The sequence below is a fragment of the Syzygium oleosum genome, unplaced genomic scaffold, assembly GCF_021117445.2.
Source record: "Syzygium oleosum isolate NSW1041296 unplaced genomic scaffold, Sole_v2.1 Sole_v2.02, whole genome shotgun sequence".
NCBI lineage: Eukaryota > Viridiplantae > Streptophyta > Magnoliopsida > Myrtales > Myrtaceae > Syzygium > Syzygium oleosum.
This window is the reverse complement of record NW_026607486.1, coordinates 20,250,376-20,268,379: the sequence shown is the minus strand read 5'-3', so window position 1 is coordinate 20,268,379 and position 18,004 is coordinate 20,250,376. Positions and strand designations below refer to the sequence as shown.

At 42.6% G+C, this 18,004-nt stretch overlaps 3 protein-coding genes across 3 annotated transcripts; 2 read left to right on the top strand and 1 right to left on the bottom strand.

Moving 5' to 3' along the window:
- The first annotated feature begins 963 nt into the window (after window positions 1-963).
- LOC115673332 (60S ribosomal protein L35-like) lies at window positions 964-2,869 on the top strand. Its single transcript, XM_030595474.2, has 4 exons — window positions 964-1,068; window positions 1,175-1,310; window positions 1,864-2,020; window positions 2,602-2,869. Exons 1-4 carry the CDS (start codon window positions 1,065-1,067, stop codon window positions 2,674-2,676), a joined length of 372 nt encoding a protein of 123 aa, XP_030451334.1. The 5' UTR covers window positions 964-1,064; the 3' UTR covers window positions 2,677-2,869.
- Window positions 2,870-9,522: 6,653 nt separating this feature from the next.
- Window positions 9,523-11,656, top strand: LOC115673191 (exocyst complex component EXO70H1-like). The gene has a single exon (XM_030595274.2). The coding sequence runs from the start codon at window positions 9,577-9,579 to the stop codon at window positions 11,497-11,499; it is 1,923 nt and encodes a 640-aa protein (XP_030451134.1). The 5' UTR covers window positions 9,523-9,576; the 3' UTR covers window positions 11,500-11,656.
- Window positions 11,657-14,501: 2,845 nt separating this feature from the next.
- LOC115673192 (probable membrane-associated kinase regulator 4) lies at window positions 14,502-16,020 on the bottom strand. Its single transcript, XM_030595275.2, has one exon. The coding sequence runs from the start codon at window positions 15,661-15,663 to the stop codon at window positions 14,695-14,697; it is 969 nt and encodes a 322-aa protein (XP_030451135.1). The 5' UTR covers window positions 15,664-16,020; the 3' UTR covers window positions 14,502-14,694.
- Window positions 16,021-18,004: the final 1,984 nt, after the last annotated feature.

Sequence of the window (18,004 nt, the reverse complement as noted above, 5' to 3'; positions counted from 1 at the left end):
ATTTGTACGATCGGATCCGCTTATTTAATGTAAGGATATCTATCGATAAATTACATTATTCGGGATTTCATTCTAACTAGTGATTACTAACATGACCATAGATACTCCAGTGCATATATTGCGTGTCCAACTTGGAGTTGCATCTATGTAATCTAGCAAGTGCTACATTAAATACCCCTCGTTTATACGAATTAATTCTTCTAAGCTACCTTACATAATTCTGATTAGATTAATTTTCTGGTAATTTTTTTACCCCTGATTCTCAATTTTTCCAAGATAATTATTCATATGGCCATCCACCAAGTTTTGGGTACATCCAAAAACCATTATTCTATATAATGTGTTTTTTTAGCCATCATCTTTTTCTAACATTGGCAAATGTAAGGCAAAAAGAAAAATGGATAATGACATAAATAGTCCCTGAACTTTGGGTCAATGTGCAATGTGGTCACTGAACTTTCAATTTGTTCAATGTGGTCTAAACTTTAGCTCGATGTGCAATGTGGTTCCTGAGCTTTTAATTTGTTCAATGTGGTCCATAAAATTTTGGTAGATGTTCAACTTAGTCCATGAACTAGATGAAAATATTCAATGTTGTCCTTTCATAAATTTAAGTTCGGGGACAACATTGAACATTTTTACAAAGTTCAGGGACTAAACTGAACGTGTTTTAAAAGTCCATGGACCACATTAAACAAATTGAAAGTTGAGGGACCACATTGCACATTGGGTTACGGCTTAAGAACCATACTGAATAAATTAAAAGTTCAGAGATCACATTGCACATTGGGGCAAAGTTAAGGGGAAAAAGAATAATAATAATAATAATAATAAAAAGAAACGGGTCTTAAGCCCAATAAGATGTAATTTATCAGGCCCGATGGGCTTTACTTAGCCCAAAATGCTATGGCGGCTTCGATTGCGTTCCTGAGGCCCAACCAACCAATACAGGTCATCGCCGTATATATTGGCAAACCCTAGCGACTCCATCACCCTCCCCACCCATTTTCGCTCACCGTCGCAGAGAGGCCGGCCGCCATTGAAGCTCAGGCGAAGCAATAGCAATGGGTAACGATCGTCCCTCATGCTCGGTTCCGTCACTTCGAGGGAGAGAAACCCGCTCTGATTTGCTAGCTCTTGCTGATCTTTCTTTCATTCTTCTTTCAATGTGAAGCGAGGATCAAGGTTCACGAGCTGCGACAGAAGTCGAAGGCGGATCTGCTGATCCAGCTGAAGGAGCTCAAGGCCGAGCTCGCCCTCCTCCGCGTCGCCAAGGTCACGGGAGGCGCGCCGAACAAGCTCTCCAAGATGTAAGTCCATGGGTCTACGTATGTGCGATCGTGTGTTGTATGGCTCTGTTCAAGAGTGTGATTGTCCCGGTGAAACGATCAGTAGTTTGAATTATTGGTGGGTTTCTTTGGTTCCGCAATGAGTAGGCGGTTTTAGGACATTGTATCTATGGATGGTCTAAATTTGCTTTAGAGCTTTGATTTGTGAGCTGAGGGTTACTTGATTGAATTTGAAAACTGTTCTGGAGATGAATTAGCGCTCTCGGCAGCATTTTATTGTGAATGGTTCACTGGACATTGTTTGTTTCTGAGTTACAATGTGGTTTGCGAGGTACCCTGTTTGGATGTGTCTCTTAGGTGGATGATGTTATTAGGAGATAGGATGTATCTGATATCAATATAAGGAGATAGGTGTTTGTCCTTTTGATTGTGTTTCTATAGAGGGAGTAATTCTCTCATTTAGTTGAATGATGTGTGCCTCGAGTGTCTTGGAAGCTTTTGTTTGATCGGGGGTTATCTAGGGTTCTTGCTCTGTCCTTGTGGCTTCATATGACTTTTGCGTTTCATGGTGCAGAAAGGTGGTGAGGCTGTCGATTGCACAGGTGTTGACTGTGATCTCGCAGAAGCAGAAGGCTGTATTGAGGGAGGTCTACAAGAATAAGAAGTACTTGCCGCTCGATCTGCGTCCAAAAAAGACCAGAGCCATCCGAAGAAGGCTTACCAAGCACCAGGTTATGCACTGTTTCTACTTTCTACTTTAATTAGAAACACTTCGGAATTGGTTTGCAAAATGCCGAGTGAGCGAATTTGTCCAGATGGGATTGATGGTATCTTCGTTGTGTTTGGATTGAGGAAGTGGAAGGAGTTGACGTGACTCGTGAAATGGTAACTCACATATGTTGGGTATTGTAAGTTGGGAGGGATGCAATAAGAGAAAAGAAGAGAAAGGGAGTGGAAGGAAAAGAAAAAAGAGAAGAAGTAATCACATCATTCCATTGGCTAAAATTAGTTGCGAATAGCATATAGTCTATGTTATTCAATCACTTTATTTCCATCCACATCATTTCCCTTCTATGCACACTCAAACAGGAGAAGTAAATGACAGTTTCCATTCACTTTTCTTTCTATTTTATTTCTTTTCCTTTTTTTTCCACTGTCCTCTAGCTTAGATTACCCAGCATGTCTTCAATGATTTGCTAGCTTCTCATGCTCGCGTTCTATGACGATTTGCTAGTTTCTCTTTCATTTGTGATGTTTCTATGTTTTTATTTAGAGCATATCTTCAACTTTTAATTTATTTTTTTCCAACCAGGCGTCTTTGAAGACGGAACGGGAGAAGAAGAGAGAAATGTACTTCCCCGTGAGGAAATATGCTATCAAGGCGTAGGCGGCACTTACCATGCAATTTTGCAGTTCTATATCCTCTCATAGTGTAATTTTTGCTTCTGTCCAACTCTTAATTTCTTCTTGTTTGACCAATATCCAGCGAGCGAGTGATTTTGTTGTCTTTCAAACTGTTACTGCCTCTCCTGAAACTAGAATACCTGGTAGTGCTATTCTCTTGCTTTGTTTTGATGGAATCTCTCCGAGTTGGGTACAAGTTTTAGGTCGTGCCTTAAATATGTGATCAAAGGTAGGTAAGCGGTGGCGTGGGACAACAGGTTATTGTGATAGAAAGAAAAGTTAATGAATTTCAGGTTTCGTCGCCTTATTGTCCTATAGGCATGATCATGGTAGGGTCTCGACATTGGCCTCGAAGGGTAGGTGCCTTGGCACGGCTGTGGTCAAATCGAAACCATGCTGAACCCACCCATTTTGCGGTTTTGTGGAGAGAGGAGCAGAGCAAGGGATGCTTTACTAGATACGAATGCTGGTTAATTGTCTTGCCACTTGTGGATATTAGGTCTGCGAGTCGGATCATTACCTTACTTATCGTGATAGCTCGGGGAACCTACGGCTTTCACTTCAAATGACATGCTGACTTACTTCCTCTAGCTCTATCTGCTGGGACGGATTTAAAGCCTTTCTTTTCTTGACCTGATTCCGCTTGAACTGAAATAGCTGTTGCTCTAGCACGAGAGTAGACTGACTGGCTTGCTGGACTCATGCCAACAAATTGCGCAAATCCCACTTCAACAAGTGGATTAGAGTAATTTGAGTGTTGATCGGGCCGCGACCTGAGCTTTCGTTTTCCGTATGTCGACGTTTGCAAGCCTGGCTTACTTTTGAAGCAACTCTGCTTTTAAAGTTTGTGATGCGGAAGAAGGTTGAAGCTTTTTGAAATATACATGCGCGGGCATGTATAATTCCCGACGATTCAATCATAGTTTTTGAGAAAAAGTTATTTGTTCTCTTGTGTTTAAAATTTTGAGAGAAAATTCCAAAAAAAGGCTCGAAGTGGAGTCATTTTCTTATATAAAGGCCTGAAGTGGCCAATCATCTCAAATAAGGACCTTTGACCGGCCGGTGACTATTCCGTCGTCGGAGAAAGGGTATTGTAGTAAAAAAAAATTATAAGTATATTTTTTTGATTTTTTTTTACTTTCTTTTTCTTTTCCTTTTTCTTTTTTTCTTTTCCCTTTTTCTTCTTCCCCAACGGTCACTGCGCCTGGTTAGCAACGGCCTCAGGCGAGGGCCGCCCTCACCGGCATTGGGCGAGGGCTGCCCAAGCCGCGTCGGGCGAGGGTCACCTCACCTAGGCTAGGCAGACGAGGGCGACCCTTGCCTGGGCTGGGCGAGCAAGGGCGACCCCTGCCAAATTCGACAAGGGCAGCCCTCGACTGACGCCAGCGAGGTCAACCCTCGCCTGCCTAGGCGAGGGCGGCCACCGCCTAAGGCCGGCGAGGTCAACCCTCGTCTACCCAGGCGAGGGTGGCCTCTGCCTGAGGCTGGCGGAGGGAAGAGAGAGAAAAAAAAAACGGAAAAGTAAAAGGGAAAGAAAAAAACAGAAAAAGAAAAAAAAAAGTAAAAAGACGAAAATACCCTTTAGACGGTGAGGTCAGGTCTTTATTTGAGACTGATATAGCCACCTCAGGCTCTTATTTGAGACAAGATTCATTTCGGGCCCTTATTTGAAAAAATGAGGGTAATTCAGGTCCTTATTTGAAACAATGTCTACTTCGGGTCTTTATTTGAAAAAATGACTCCACTTCGGGCCCCTTTTTTAAATTTTCCCAAATTTTGAGAAGCAATAACTAAGTAGAAATTGCCTTGAACCGTCGGAGGTCGACCCGAGAAGGGCAGATTCGTGGGGTTTCCTTTTGTTGTTCTTGGGTCCTCTTAATGACTTATTCAAAGGGAAAGACCTAAGAACCGCATCATGTGCACATGTTCCAAACTTCTGACCCATTAAACACGTTCTTCTCCCTAGAAACAAAAAAATTCCTCATTTTCAAACAACCATGGCATGTGGATCAAGTAATAGTCGGATGAAATTAATGCAGCAACCCATTCGTGGACTACTTTAATATGGACCGGTGAGCCTTCAAGTTCAGAGTCAATTTAATCATCTCAGAGACAGCTTGGAGTTACATCTGAAAAGGGCTTGCGTTTTACCAACACATCATTTGCTCATCATATTTTATCGGAAAATCGAAGGGGAGCGGTCCTGACCAAAACAAGGACATATGATGCGATGTTCAGATATCGATCGACATACCGGTTAGTGTTAAAATTTGTTATCGCGGTCAATCTAAAATGGATTTTGCCACGTGACTTAGTGGAAACATTAAGGTGAAAAAAGATTTCCCTTTCTGAACATCCCATTATTTCACGTCATACAATTTACTTTGGCGCGATGTTAACAGAAGTAAATTTTGCTTGTAAACGAAGTCAAAAGTCATTGCGTTTCCTCGTCGTTCAGAACATTCGGGCGGCTTTCTCAAGACAAAGCCGTTTGTTCGGAAATTTCTGTCTAGCCTTAATTCGTACGATAAGTATACATGTCGATCACAATCTCTAAGATCTCCACATCCTTGTCTTTCTTTCACGTATTGAACTATCTATATTCTTTCTAAAGGTATGTGCACTAAAAATCCTAAAACATGTCCCGAAATGTGCAATTAGAGCCTACAATTTTCAAAATGTGTAATCAAATTCTAAAACTTGTTGAATTGGTTCAATCAAGTTTTTTCGTTAACACTTTCAATTTGTCTAACAAAAAATATTAACGTGGCATTTTAAAATTAATTTCTCTCTCCTACGTGACATCTTTTTATTATTTTCATATTCAAATCTTATATAAATTAAACTAAAAAAGGCTAAAATTTTATTTAAAAAAACAAAACTGAAATAAAAAAAGAGACTAAGCCTTGCCAGTGGGGCGCCATCGCCCATTGCCAGAGGAACCGACCCTGGGTGAGGGCATCCAGATCTGGGCGATGCCGGTCCTCACCTAGGGCAGGCGACCATCGCCCACCCTGGGCGAGGCCTCACCTCGGGCTGGTGAGGCTTGCCCAGATCTAGGGTTGAGGGCACCTAGATCTAGGCGACATCCGGCCTTTGCTTGGGGCTGGCGAGGGCCGGCCACTTCCACCGGCCCCTCCTGTGATGGGTGGCGGTGGCCAGCAGCAAGGCCCTACTATTCTCTTTTCTTTTCTTTTTTTAAAATAATTTAAATTTTTAATCAATTTAAATAAGATTTAAAGAAGAAAATAACAAAAATGCCATGTAAGAGAGAGAAATTAATTTAAAAATGTCACGTTAGCATTTTCTGTCAGACAAATTGACAGTGTTAACGGAAGGACTTGATTGAACCAATTTGACAAGTTTTATGACTTGATTGCACTTTTTGAAAATTTTAGGACTTAATTGCACTTTCGCGATAAGTTTTAGGACTTCTAGTATACATATCTCTTCTTTTTATTATAATAGAGCATAAATGGGTTGGTGTCGTCTTTAGTTGCCTTCGATTTCAACAAGCGAATCACTATTATCATATGAAATCCATCAGTAGATGTCATCGTTCAAAAATCCACGGCCTATCGCATACTTATACATCACTTTGGAAAAAAAAAAGAGGTGAGGAGGGAGGTGCGACTAGTGTTGCTACTTCGTGTGAGCATTACCATGAGAATCTCACGCCCGTAACGACACCTTCCGCTATCAATAACATCTTCTGAAACTCACGGAGTCGTATCATTAACCTACATGTCTTATTTCAGGAGCACCCTGAAATCTCCCTCGCGTCCGCTCGAGAGAGAAGAGAGAAGCTTTCGATGTAATCCTCGAGGTGGTCGATTTCGTCCGCCTGCACGAGGGGCATGCATGTGCACGAAACGATCGAGCGGCCCGTAAGTAAAGAGCGTAGAACATGAGGAGCTGTTTCGTTAATGATTAAAATCCACATGCACGAAGGAAGGAGGACATGCCGCACCGTTTTGGTTAACGTAATTGACCCATTAAGCCTCCTCTGTGCAACTGTAGTTAGCTTTGGGTTTGACTGAATGAAAACGACATGTCATGTTAACCTCACGTTATCATCACATTCATCGGCATGATATCACTCATGAAATTCTTCATGTTTTCATTTGATAATGTCAACATTAACGTTCGTCTTAAAATCGGAGAGTATTATATAAACGGATTAATGCTAACGCAGTCAATATCTTACAGGCTAGACGACTAAATTATATGAACAGATGATCTCAACAATTGTTATCTAGCGCAAACCATGGGGGCAATGACCTGTTCAGATCAATCTTTTGATTAGCTTAATATTTATTCCTCCTTTTTCTTTTCTAGAAGAGCGATAGTCCCCGCTTGTTATCGCATGAGCATGTTCCGACCAATACCGGGGGCAGCAATGCAAGCATGGATCGAGATTACTCACGAGCCAGGCGATTTACTAGCCGAGCTTTCTCGTCATAAAAAGAGATTAAGTAAAAGAAAACGTCGGGAGGAAGTTCGTCTGGTCGTAAATCGTAATCTCGCGGGATAAGAAGTGTGGTCAAACGAACTGTTTTGTTCCACAAACTCTTGTTCTTGTGATGTGGCAGAATACGACGGCAAGATTACGTGCGGCCCATGCACGCTGTCGGACGAGATCGATCGCATGACGCGATGTTTTATTTTTTTTGGGTCAAAGATCGCATGATGCGTATGCGATGTTGACCGAGGCGATTTTTCTAATGCCGGGGCGAGCTTTGAATGTCTGTAGTGCGTTGACCCGCCCGCCGTTTATGAAGAGAAGATTTTGGGGGGAGGGATGAACGATGATAACGATATCAGTAGACTTATGGAAACTAATACAGAAGCTTCCTTTTGAATTGGTGAACTTCCATCGGCATTGCGTGCGAGTCATAACCCGTCAGGGAACGGCGCCCTGATCGGGCGTTGTCATATGACTCGTGCTGCAAAAGTGAGAGGTCTCGAGTTTGATTAATTAGTAATGATTCTTTAAGTCCGTTACACATAACTTCATATCTGTAATCTAAGTAGCACCGACACACAACACGACACGATAAGACTCGCCGACACGTCATTTCTCAAAAAATGAAAATTTCGACACGTTATATATTACGTGTATATTTATATATATGATAAATTATCATTTTTATGAATATTTCAATCAAATTAATTTGATTCAAATCCACAAATAAATAAATAGTAATAAAAAGAGTGTCGAACGAGTGTCAGTGTCCGACATGACACAGAGGCTCCTGAAGAGTGTCCGTGCTTCCTAGTCTGTAATCACCTAGAGTGATCAGATGTGGGGATTATTACACTTGGCAAAAGTCTAATCGACCATGGAATGACGTCAAACACCTCAAAATAAAAGGGGGAAAAAAAAGAACAGAGAAAAGGAAACATTAAGGCTCACATTTGTTTAGTGAAAAATATATGATTTTGAAAAATATTTTTCTAAAAACGATTGTTTATATCACTTGAAAAAATGAATGAACGGAAAATACTTTCATCGTCCACGAAAATAGTTAAACATAAATTGTAGTCGATAATGAAAATATTTTCTATTGACTAATTAATTACTTCAAACGATCCAAGCGGTCATATTTAGAAAAATGCAATCGGAATCATTCATGTTCCGCTAAATAAACCGTACTTACACATACCGGGTTCTTCTCATTGGATGGGGACTTCCAAAGTCAGCCAGTCCAGTCATCATAATCCTGGTCCAGGTCTGCGGATAAAATCCGAGTATACCCACCTCCTTAGCCATCTCTCGGTCTTGTTGCTTCAGCTTGGCTCGACTTTGCCAATTTCATTCTGCAGCCACTTCCACAATACATTCCACACGCATATGGATTTGAGCACATGTTGCCCGATGGAGGAAGACCTGGGGGACAAAGATATCTCAATCTGAAAGCAGACCAGGAAACCAAGTCTCGTCTACACCCGGATAAAATGCTGCAGGATCAACTATTGCTGCTGCAACGCTGGGGTTTGCCCAGTAAACGGGATTGGATTCAATTCAATTTTAGCATTTGAAAAGCTCTGGCAACGAACAACCCATCTAGAAGAAGCCCTCATGCGTGACTTATTCAGGACAAGCGCACGCACCTTCCTACTGGTGGTTTCAGACAAGCTCAATGATCTTTCAATGCATGCCATCTAAAAACTTTGCCTTCACATGCTGAATGTTTGAGCAAAGCAAAGGAAATAGGGATAATGATTTCTTGAACTTTGGCCCAATGTGCGATGTGGTCCCTGAACTTTTTATTTGTTCAATGTGATCACTAAACTTTATCCCAATGTGCAATGTGGTTTCTAAATTGTTAATTTATTCAATATGATCTCTGATGAACTTTTGATACATGTTCAATTCAGTTCATGAACTACATGAAAATGTTCAATGTTCTCTTTTAATTAATTTAAATTCGGGGACAACATTGAATATTTTCATGGACTAAATTGAACATGTACTAAAAAATCCAGGTTTTACATTAAACAATTTAAAAGTCCAGGGATCACATTATATATTGGGCCAAAGTTCAAATACCATATTGAATAAATTAAAAGTTTAGGGATTACGTTACATGTTGAATTAAAGTTCAGACAGCATTGTGTCATTTTTGCAAGGAGATACCCAAGTTTCTTCCAATTTGACCGAGGACCCTGCAAAACTCGGTCAGTCAACGCTTCTCCTATATCGAAATGACAGTCCAACGAAACCGCCAACCACCCAGAGCAGACGACCCCATCCCCTGTCCATGGTTCTTCCTCTTCTTCTCTATAACATCCCCCTCCAAACAGAAGCCATCAACCCAAACCCTTCTCTCTCTCTCTCTCTCTCTCTCTCTGAAACACATTCAACATAGACAAACCAGAAATGGGGTTGATGAGAACGCCAGAGATTTCAGAAGAAAATGCCTTCGTGTCCAGAAAAGGCATGCCCACCTCCCTCTCCTCTTCCAAAACGCTCTCCTCTTCTTCTTCTTCTTCTTCATCCCGAGCTTCTCGCAACCGGAAGATCGCGCCCTCTTCCAACTTCTCCGACTCGGCATCGGAGGAAATCTTACGGAATGCCGAATCCGTGATCAAGAAGTGGGACGTGAACTCGAAATCCTCATACACCCGAGTCACGTCTCTCTTCCTCCACGACAGGGAAGAAGCCAGGAGCTTCCTCAAATCCACCAACGACCTGCGCGAGGTCATGCACTTCCTTGTCACTAGCCATTCGAGCTCCGATAAGCTAGTTCTTGCGCAGAGCCTCACGCAGATTGCCATGAAAAGGCTCGAGAAAGAGCTGTACCACATCGTCTCCACCAACAGGGAGCACCTCAGCCCCGAGTCCGTCTCCCGGAAGTCTTCCCGCCGTTCAGATGATTCCGTAAACGAAAACGGAATCGTTTCCGATAACGAGACGGAGAAAGTTTCCGAATCCACCATGGAGGACGTAAAATCCGTGGTTGATTGCATGGTCAGTGCAGGGTATGGCACGGAGTGCATAAAGATCTACAAGGTCATGAGGAAGTCGACCGTCGACGAAGGCATATATCGGCTCGGGATCGAACGGACCAAGTCTTCTCAAATTCAGAAACTAACCTGGAATTCGCGCGAGCAACTAATCGAGAACTGGCTGAACGCAGTGAAAGTCGCAGTGCAGACGCTCTTCAAGGGAGAGAGGATCCTCTGTGACCACGTTTTCTCTGCATCCAGCAAGATCAGGGAATCCTGCTTTGCCGAGATCACCAAAGAGGCGGCGATCCATCTGTTCCGAATCCCGGAAATCATCGCGAGAATCAAAGGATCGCCGGAGAGAATTTTCAAGCTGATCGAACTCTACGAAGCGACTTACGAGCTTTGGCCCGATATCGAGTCCATATTCAAGTTCGATTCGACATTGGCTGTCAAGTTACAAGCCCTCTCTGCACTGGTAGAGCTCGGTGACACAGTCCAAATGATCCTGTCGAACTACGAAGCCATAATTCAGAAGGACTCTTCGAAAATTCTCCCCGAAGGCGGTGGAATCCACTCGCTGACTCGAACAGTGATGGAATTCACGACTTCCCTCGCCAATTACAGCGCGACTCTCTCCGACATCTTGATGGACCATCCGCGAGCGGGAAATCTGAATCTGCCGGAGTCGTACCTCGATGGCCCCAGCTCCGGCGATCTCCCGGTGTCACCAGTCTCGGTCCGATTAGCTTGGCTAATGCTCGTCTTGCTATGCAAGCTCGATGCCAAGGCCGAGCTCTACAAGGACGTCTCACTGTCCTACCTATTCCTCACGAATAATTTGAACTTCATAGTGGAAAAGGTGAGATCGACCAACCTCCAGTACCTGCTCGGGGACGAGTGGGTCGAGACGCAAGTGGAAAAGGTAAGGCAGTACGCGGCGAACTACGAGGCCGCAGCATGGAGCAAGGTCCTCTCGTCGCTGCCGGAGGCAGCGACCAAAGGAGATTCCCCGGCGATGTCGCTGGAGGCAGCGAGGGCGTGTCTCCAAAGGTTCAGCACCACGTTCAAGGAGGAGTGCGGTAAGCAGACGTCGTGGACCGTGCCGGACAGGAAGCTGAGGGACGAGATCAAGGTGTCCATCGCGAGGAAGCTCGCGCCGGCATATGGGCAGTTCTACAAGGCGTACTTAGGGATTGCAAGGGGCGACCAAGAGGCGGAGAGGAAGCTCGCGAGGTTCGGGGCGGATGACTTGGGGAACTACTTGTCGGACTTGTTCCATGGGACGGCGGTTTCAAGGGGTTCGCGGCCGCTGTCATCGCGGTCTCGGGGGTGTTTTGCTACGGTGATTTGAATTGGATCGACTTGTTTCGTCCCTTTGTACAACGGAGGAGGATGTGAATTGAATAAAACTTCTCGTCGGTTGCTTTCTTTCTGTTTCGGTTGGTCCTGAAAATTTTCCCGGGAAAATAAGTATCCGTTTCAAATGGACAATTAACTTTCTTTTACGACATTCTAAATGAACATTGTATCTTGAATGACATCGAAAATTGTTACGGTAAGGGTCCTGAAATCACTATTAATAACTACATTTGACACGCATTGAAAATGCCTAAAGAGAATTACACGATTCAAGAGTTTTGTAACGAGTGAAATTGCACCTGGCCAACAAAGAAACTCTATGTTTAGAGGTGTTATGGCAGAACGTGAGGAACATCTCTCTCGTACGGAGGAGCTAAAACCCTACCCCCACGGTGGTAGCTACGTCCCTTGAACCCTAATGCCCCTTGCAGATTTCAATGGAGAAAAATGTTTCGCCCACTCCACGATTCCCCACTTCCCCCACATTCACCAGCGTTTACTATCCAGCATCACGTCAACACTCTTCCATTGCTGTTCCATTAGCTTCCTGTTTTACCCAAACCCTATGAATAGTTGAATACAGACGTCCATTGAAATCCATTTTCTGTCTTTCAGCCATTAAAATCATAACCCTGTCATAATGGAAACTGCAAATCCAATGAGCCTTTAGTCCCATTCACCAGCCCTGCACAAAAACCTTACCCACATTGAGCCATTGACCTTCTCTGGAACAGATGCTGACGATGAATCCTCATCACTAGGAATCTGGTCTCATCTGTGACATCCATGGATTTCAACCAATACAAGCGATCATTTTTAGGAAAATGTTTTCCGAATCATTCATTTTTTCGCGAAACAAATGGAGCCTTAGTGTTGAAATCAAACGGTTCCACTTTGATAAGCTATCTTCACTAAGTTTATACGCTGCTCTTGGGATGTTGAACCCCTTATCGCTGAGTGTAAAGCCCGGTTGGCCCTCTTTCCCAACCTTAAGTTAGCCCAATGCTCCAGGGTTTCAAATAAACTAGCAGATTGGGTAGTTAAGGCCTCTAAATGTAAGGTTCTTCCATAAAATGGGGTTTCGACCCCCTCTCTTTCTTTTTGGGAGCTACTGTGTTTTGACGCCCCTTACTATTGTAATAGGGCCGGGAATTAATGAATGGAAAGTATCTTTTTGACAGAAAATAAAAAAAAAACAAAGAAACTCTATTTGATTCATCTCGTATGTCTTGAGAGCAAATTTTTTTAGGATTACTAATGTTTCATTGTCATGTAAGAGCACCCGCTAACGAAAGTTTTGTGAACATGCACCGTGGATCAGAAAGGAACTTAATTGGCTATCCTAAATACGAAAAATACTAAGCATGAACGTGGGTGCTATAGGATCTAAGTGCGCGAGCGGTAGGAAAAGGAGTGGGTTCAATTAAGGCTTCACTTTCTCTGTGAAAAACCAGTTTGCAGCAGCCGAGGCTCTTGGCAGGAGAACTTCGGCGGCCCTGACAGTTCTTTTCTTGTTGAGTGAAGCAGAGTCGCACCCATTTGAATTCTGTGAGAAAGTCTGTGACGAGAATGAAATTCGAGAGTACAAATGTACGGCATCTCTCGCAGTCCGTACATGTGTGAGTACATCCGGCCCCTCTCTCTGTATCTCTCTCGCTCTCTATCTCTCTCTCTCTCTCTCTACCGTGAAACCTGCTTTTCAGGACGCTTTTCTGCTCAAACATAATCATATATCTGGCTGACATGTCGGCTTAATTTATGATTCTCGTACACCCCACTCAGAAGATAAGCAAACCAAAGAAGAAAACGACCCTCCCTGCCCAAATCATTCGTCATCTTTTTGTTCGCTCCTATTGTTCCACGCTCACCCTTTTCACCTAACATAATAATATCTCACACTCTCCGCCCTCTTGAAGCACTCGACTCGTCTTCATCTCCAACTATGCACATTCCCTCTCGTCTGACCCAGGACTGTTTTTCTACCGGGAAAATCTCGACTCGGCTCGGCTCGAGCTACATAGACAAACGCCGAATCCACATGCCCTACGTAATTTAGCAGTGGACGAGCTGAATTTGCATGAACCAATGGCTGAGTCTCCAAGTGATCGAGTGGCAAAAAGCTGATCTAACTAGGCCAGGTCTAATAGAGAATGTCTCCCCCCATGGATTTTGCTAACTCAAGGCCTGTACTCAGTTATATTAGAGGGCATTTCTATTCAAATCGCACCGTTTATTTTACAGGACGATATTTATTTGTTCATAAGCAAACCATTTCACGTACCTGGAAGGCGAGTGTCCAACCTATATTTCATAACCATGTAGGATTTGCAAATACTCTACAAGTAATCCCGGGAGCAAATATAGGTCTTCAACGTGATTGTGTACTCGCTATTTTTCTTTCTCTATGCAGAATTTGTTACATTGAACTGCCATGTTCCCCCAACCCAAAATGATAGCTGTTAACAATTCGACTAGCTAACGGCAAGAAAAAGCGACGCACAGTTTACAGCAACCATTTCATTGCCTTGACATAAATAACGTAAGATGATAGTAATGCAGATTCTTTATGCCACTTCAGAATTTTTCTGCGACTTTAACTTTGCCAAAGATTCGAGTGGCAAAGATTGCTATCTATCTATCTGATAGGACTTCATTGACAGAAAATCCATCTGACCAGTGAAAGGATGCTTTATGTGGCGCCATTCATTTGGAATCTTCACAATAAAACCAGAAAAATAAGATGCTCAGGAGCGGGGATCAATTTGCTACTTTAATCATCAGTCGATGAATGAGGACAACGCTGTCCCATGCGCATTCATCTTATACTACACCATTTCGACATGAACGTCATTTGAAACACGAAAGCACTTTGGGAATTTGTATCTCTCTCCTTATTTGAAGAAAGAAAAGAAGATTTGAACTAAAGGTTAAAATAAATGAATAATTTTGGTGGGTGTTTCTTAAACACTGAGGATCCATGGCATGCTGACTTGCACATTTATTGACTTTGAGGAAGTACATTTTGAAACATTCAAAAGTCTCTGGTCTAATCTAATAGGACAGGAACATTAGACCATACCATCGGAATTTGCTTCCTAGTCATCTTCAAAACCGTTATTATTAGATGGAAGACAAGTACAAGAAGTTGCACTGACAGTCCTTTTTTGGCCCCTTTAACTTACTCCTCTTAAATGTTTTGAGACTGCTTGCAATAAGCAATTGCTCCCTGAATTGGTGACTCTACTTCCATATGCCCTTTGCTGCTTCCGCTCAGAAGCTGAAGTTCGCCGAACCTGTTGGAGTCATTCGAGCTCAAAGACGAGGAAGAGTTGGAAGATGACGATGACGAGGAGGAGGACATCGAGATCTTAATTGATGAAGCCTGCTTGCTCGATACGGCAGACGTCCTCCTGTGCCGAGATCCGCCACCATTCTCGAAGGCCTTCCCTTCATTAAAGCTTTTAACCGCGCCGAGAACTCGGCCGAACTTGTTTTTCTTCATCAAATCGTCACTCCAGTCACCAGACTTGCTCGTCTTCAAAGCATGGTTTCGGGCCGCTTCTGTGGAGGACTCGTCTGAGCAGCTGGATTTGCCAAACAAGGCATTGACGTAGGCCCGGGAAGCCTTGAGCTTAGACAAAGACTGCTTGATTATCTTAATTCTCCTTGTCCATGACTTGATCTTCACGCTTTCCTTCATGAAGTTGCTCGTTCCTACCGCCGATAAGTCAGCGAGATACTCATCCAAGTTGAGTTCTCTGCTGATCCTGAAGGACTCGGAGGGCGACACGTTGCATGAGTCGAATGGGGTGCTCATCACCGTTGGCGTCGGGGCAGTCGTCATTAGAGGAGTGCTGTAGAATTCTTCGTAGTATTTGTCATCATGGTCGACCTCAACGAGCTTTTCGACCATCTCTAGGCGCGGAGGGAGGTGGAGAGGGAGTAGCTTGCCTTTGTAGAACAGCTCATCAGCTGGTGAGGTTGAGGCTTCTTTGTGATCTAATGAGGTTGAAGACATTTGGAACTCAAATTCTCTGTGGGTTTGAGGAGGACTGGTAATGATGGAGTGGCCATGAAAGATGGAGTACGAACTCACTTCCATGTCTATGTACTCTTCCTCTAAATGGTCATGATGTAACGGAAGACTTCTGGCCATAGTATGTAGAGATTCTCTCTCTCTCTCTCTCTCTCTCTCTCTCTCTCTCTCTCTCTCTCTCTCTCTCTCTCTCTCTCTGGGATTGCTATTGAGGTCGTTCGAGTGGAGAATTTGTGTACATGCATCCTTTTATAGATGTGCCTGATGACACAAGGCCAGTCTGAGAAAGTGAACCCTGTTTTGAATGCTTTCAATCATAAAAGTCTGAAAATCTAGAGGGAGATTCTTTTCTTATTTTCCTTTCTTTTCACCTCAGTAACATTTTAATTATCTGTTTTCTTCTTTTTGCCCCTTTTAGATTGTCTTGCCCAAAACAGTGGGAGCAGTCCTGCCCCTAACTTTAATTACCTTTACAAAAGCAAGAAAGAAAAATAAGAATTAAACTATAAGACTATGGAGAGAGTGACTAATCAATGTGTTATGCACAAATAGTACCATAAATTCAATGGACACTTCTATAGTACCTTAGGTTACTGTATAACATTATGACGTGTCGTCGGAAATAAGTACAAAATAAAGTTGCGAAATTTTTTACAATGTCATGACAATTTGTCATTATCAAAAAAATAAATAGCCGTAAAGAAAGAGATAGGGTAACTTAGAAATTCCATAAATTCATGGCGGCCGGAACAAAGCAGTCTTAGGTAACATCATCAAGAGCCTATTTGTCGTTGGGACCACAAAACCCTTTTGAGTGATTAGAAGTAATGGAATCACTAATCACAAAAGACAGGGCAATGGAAAAGGAGGGGCACTTCTCATAATCAGCATTGCTTGATTTAATTAAAGTTTGTAGTTGGAAAAAGAAATGGTTTTGTATTAAGGCACAATGTTGGAGGAGGGACCCCACTTTGCTTCCCCTCACATGATTGATTTGAGCCTTGCCAAATTACCCAGCTTCTGTCTAAGGCTTGTATTAATCACTCCTTTCAAAGGTTAGAAAATGCAAGAGTAAGACAAACGTGTCATGAGGATAAAAGGAAGCTGACACGAGGAAATGTTAGCCATGATTGACTATGATTAGACAGTGGCAATCAAGACAAGCCTTGCATGGTTCCAGGAAGTAAAATTTTTCCAAGCTAGGATCATGCACAAAATGTTGTATGATATTTGTTGATTCTCTTTTCTATGTAATTATATTAGGACAACATCTTCTTCTTTTTTCAGTATCGTCAAAATGCGCCACATAGAACTGTAGATTACTAAAATTTGACTCCTCGTTACAAGAAAAGGTCTTGGTGGTTTTTCCACAAAAATAACAATGTATATGCACCCACTTATTGTCCATGATCCTTCTCCTCTCTTCATTGTTTTACTATTCAAGTGTAACTCTTTGTGTTAATGAAGTTTTTCCCACATTAGTTAGTAGACAAAATCTTCTGTTTATATGCATTTCAGAGATAGTATTGTATTTGTGAGACATAATATTTTACATCATGTCTATGAATTCTTATTTTTATACTAATAAGTCGTTTCGTACTTTGATAATTTAGTTTTATGTGTATCTTTTACGGCTAACGTTAAAGTAACGTTAAATGCATGCTAAAATATTTGATAATCCCTTTTTATTATACTATTGTATGACAATCCGCGCAATGCACGGGTAAATGTCTAGTGCCACCAGTAAATCAGAATTATTTTGGGCTCCACCTGATGTTCATTACATCTATAAAATACTCCAAGCCAGTTCTTCTGTGCACCACCACTGAATAAAGAACCAAAAAACACTGGCGTTGGCATCTCGTTAACGCAAAGAGCTTCTCCATCATCTAAACAATAATTAGAGAACTGTTGGCCCCACGCCCTTAAACTAAGAAGGAAAAAGCAAGCCTAAGAACCTGAAAATCACTTTCACTTTACTAGGTTTGATTACATTCAGTGGATTCTCTGCGTATGTTCTTGTTCATTCTTTTGAATTGGGTCTTCTACAGGAGTATCATGGGCATATCTACTGATATATAAACCACGTTCTTGGTACACTTATGCAGGACCTAATACCAACGAATTACAAATGGCTTCTAACCCTTAAACCCATGATTCGATGGGGTCCATAGTATCAAAATCTTTAGGGTTGTATTCATTTGTTGATGGAGTAGAGAGAGAGAGAGAGAGAGAGAGAGAGAGAGAGAGAGAGAGATGTTGACCTGGTGAGGACAAAGACAAACACAAAGAGGCGACATTGGATAGTGGGAGCTAAGAATTTATGGATGGACTGCCCGCGAGGCTCGAGACCGTCTTGTCCCCGTCTTCCCTTTTAATACAGTCCGCACGTTAGACCAAAATTCTCTCCTGTTTCTTTTCTCGATCAACCCTTTCTTTTGCTTTTCTTTCCCCCTCCCCC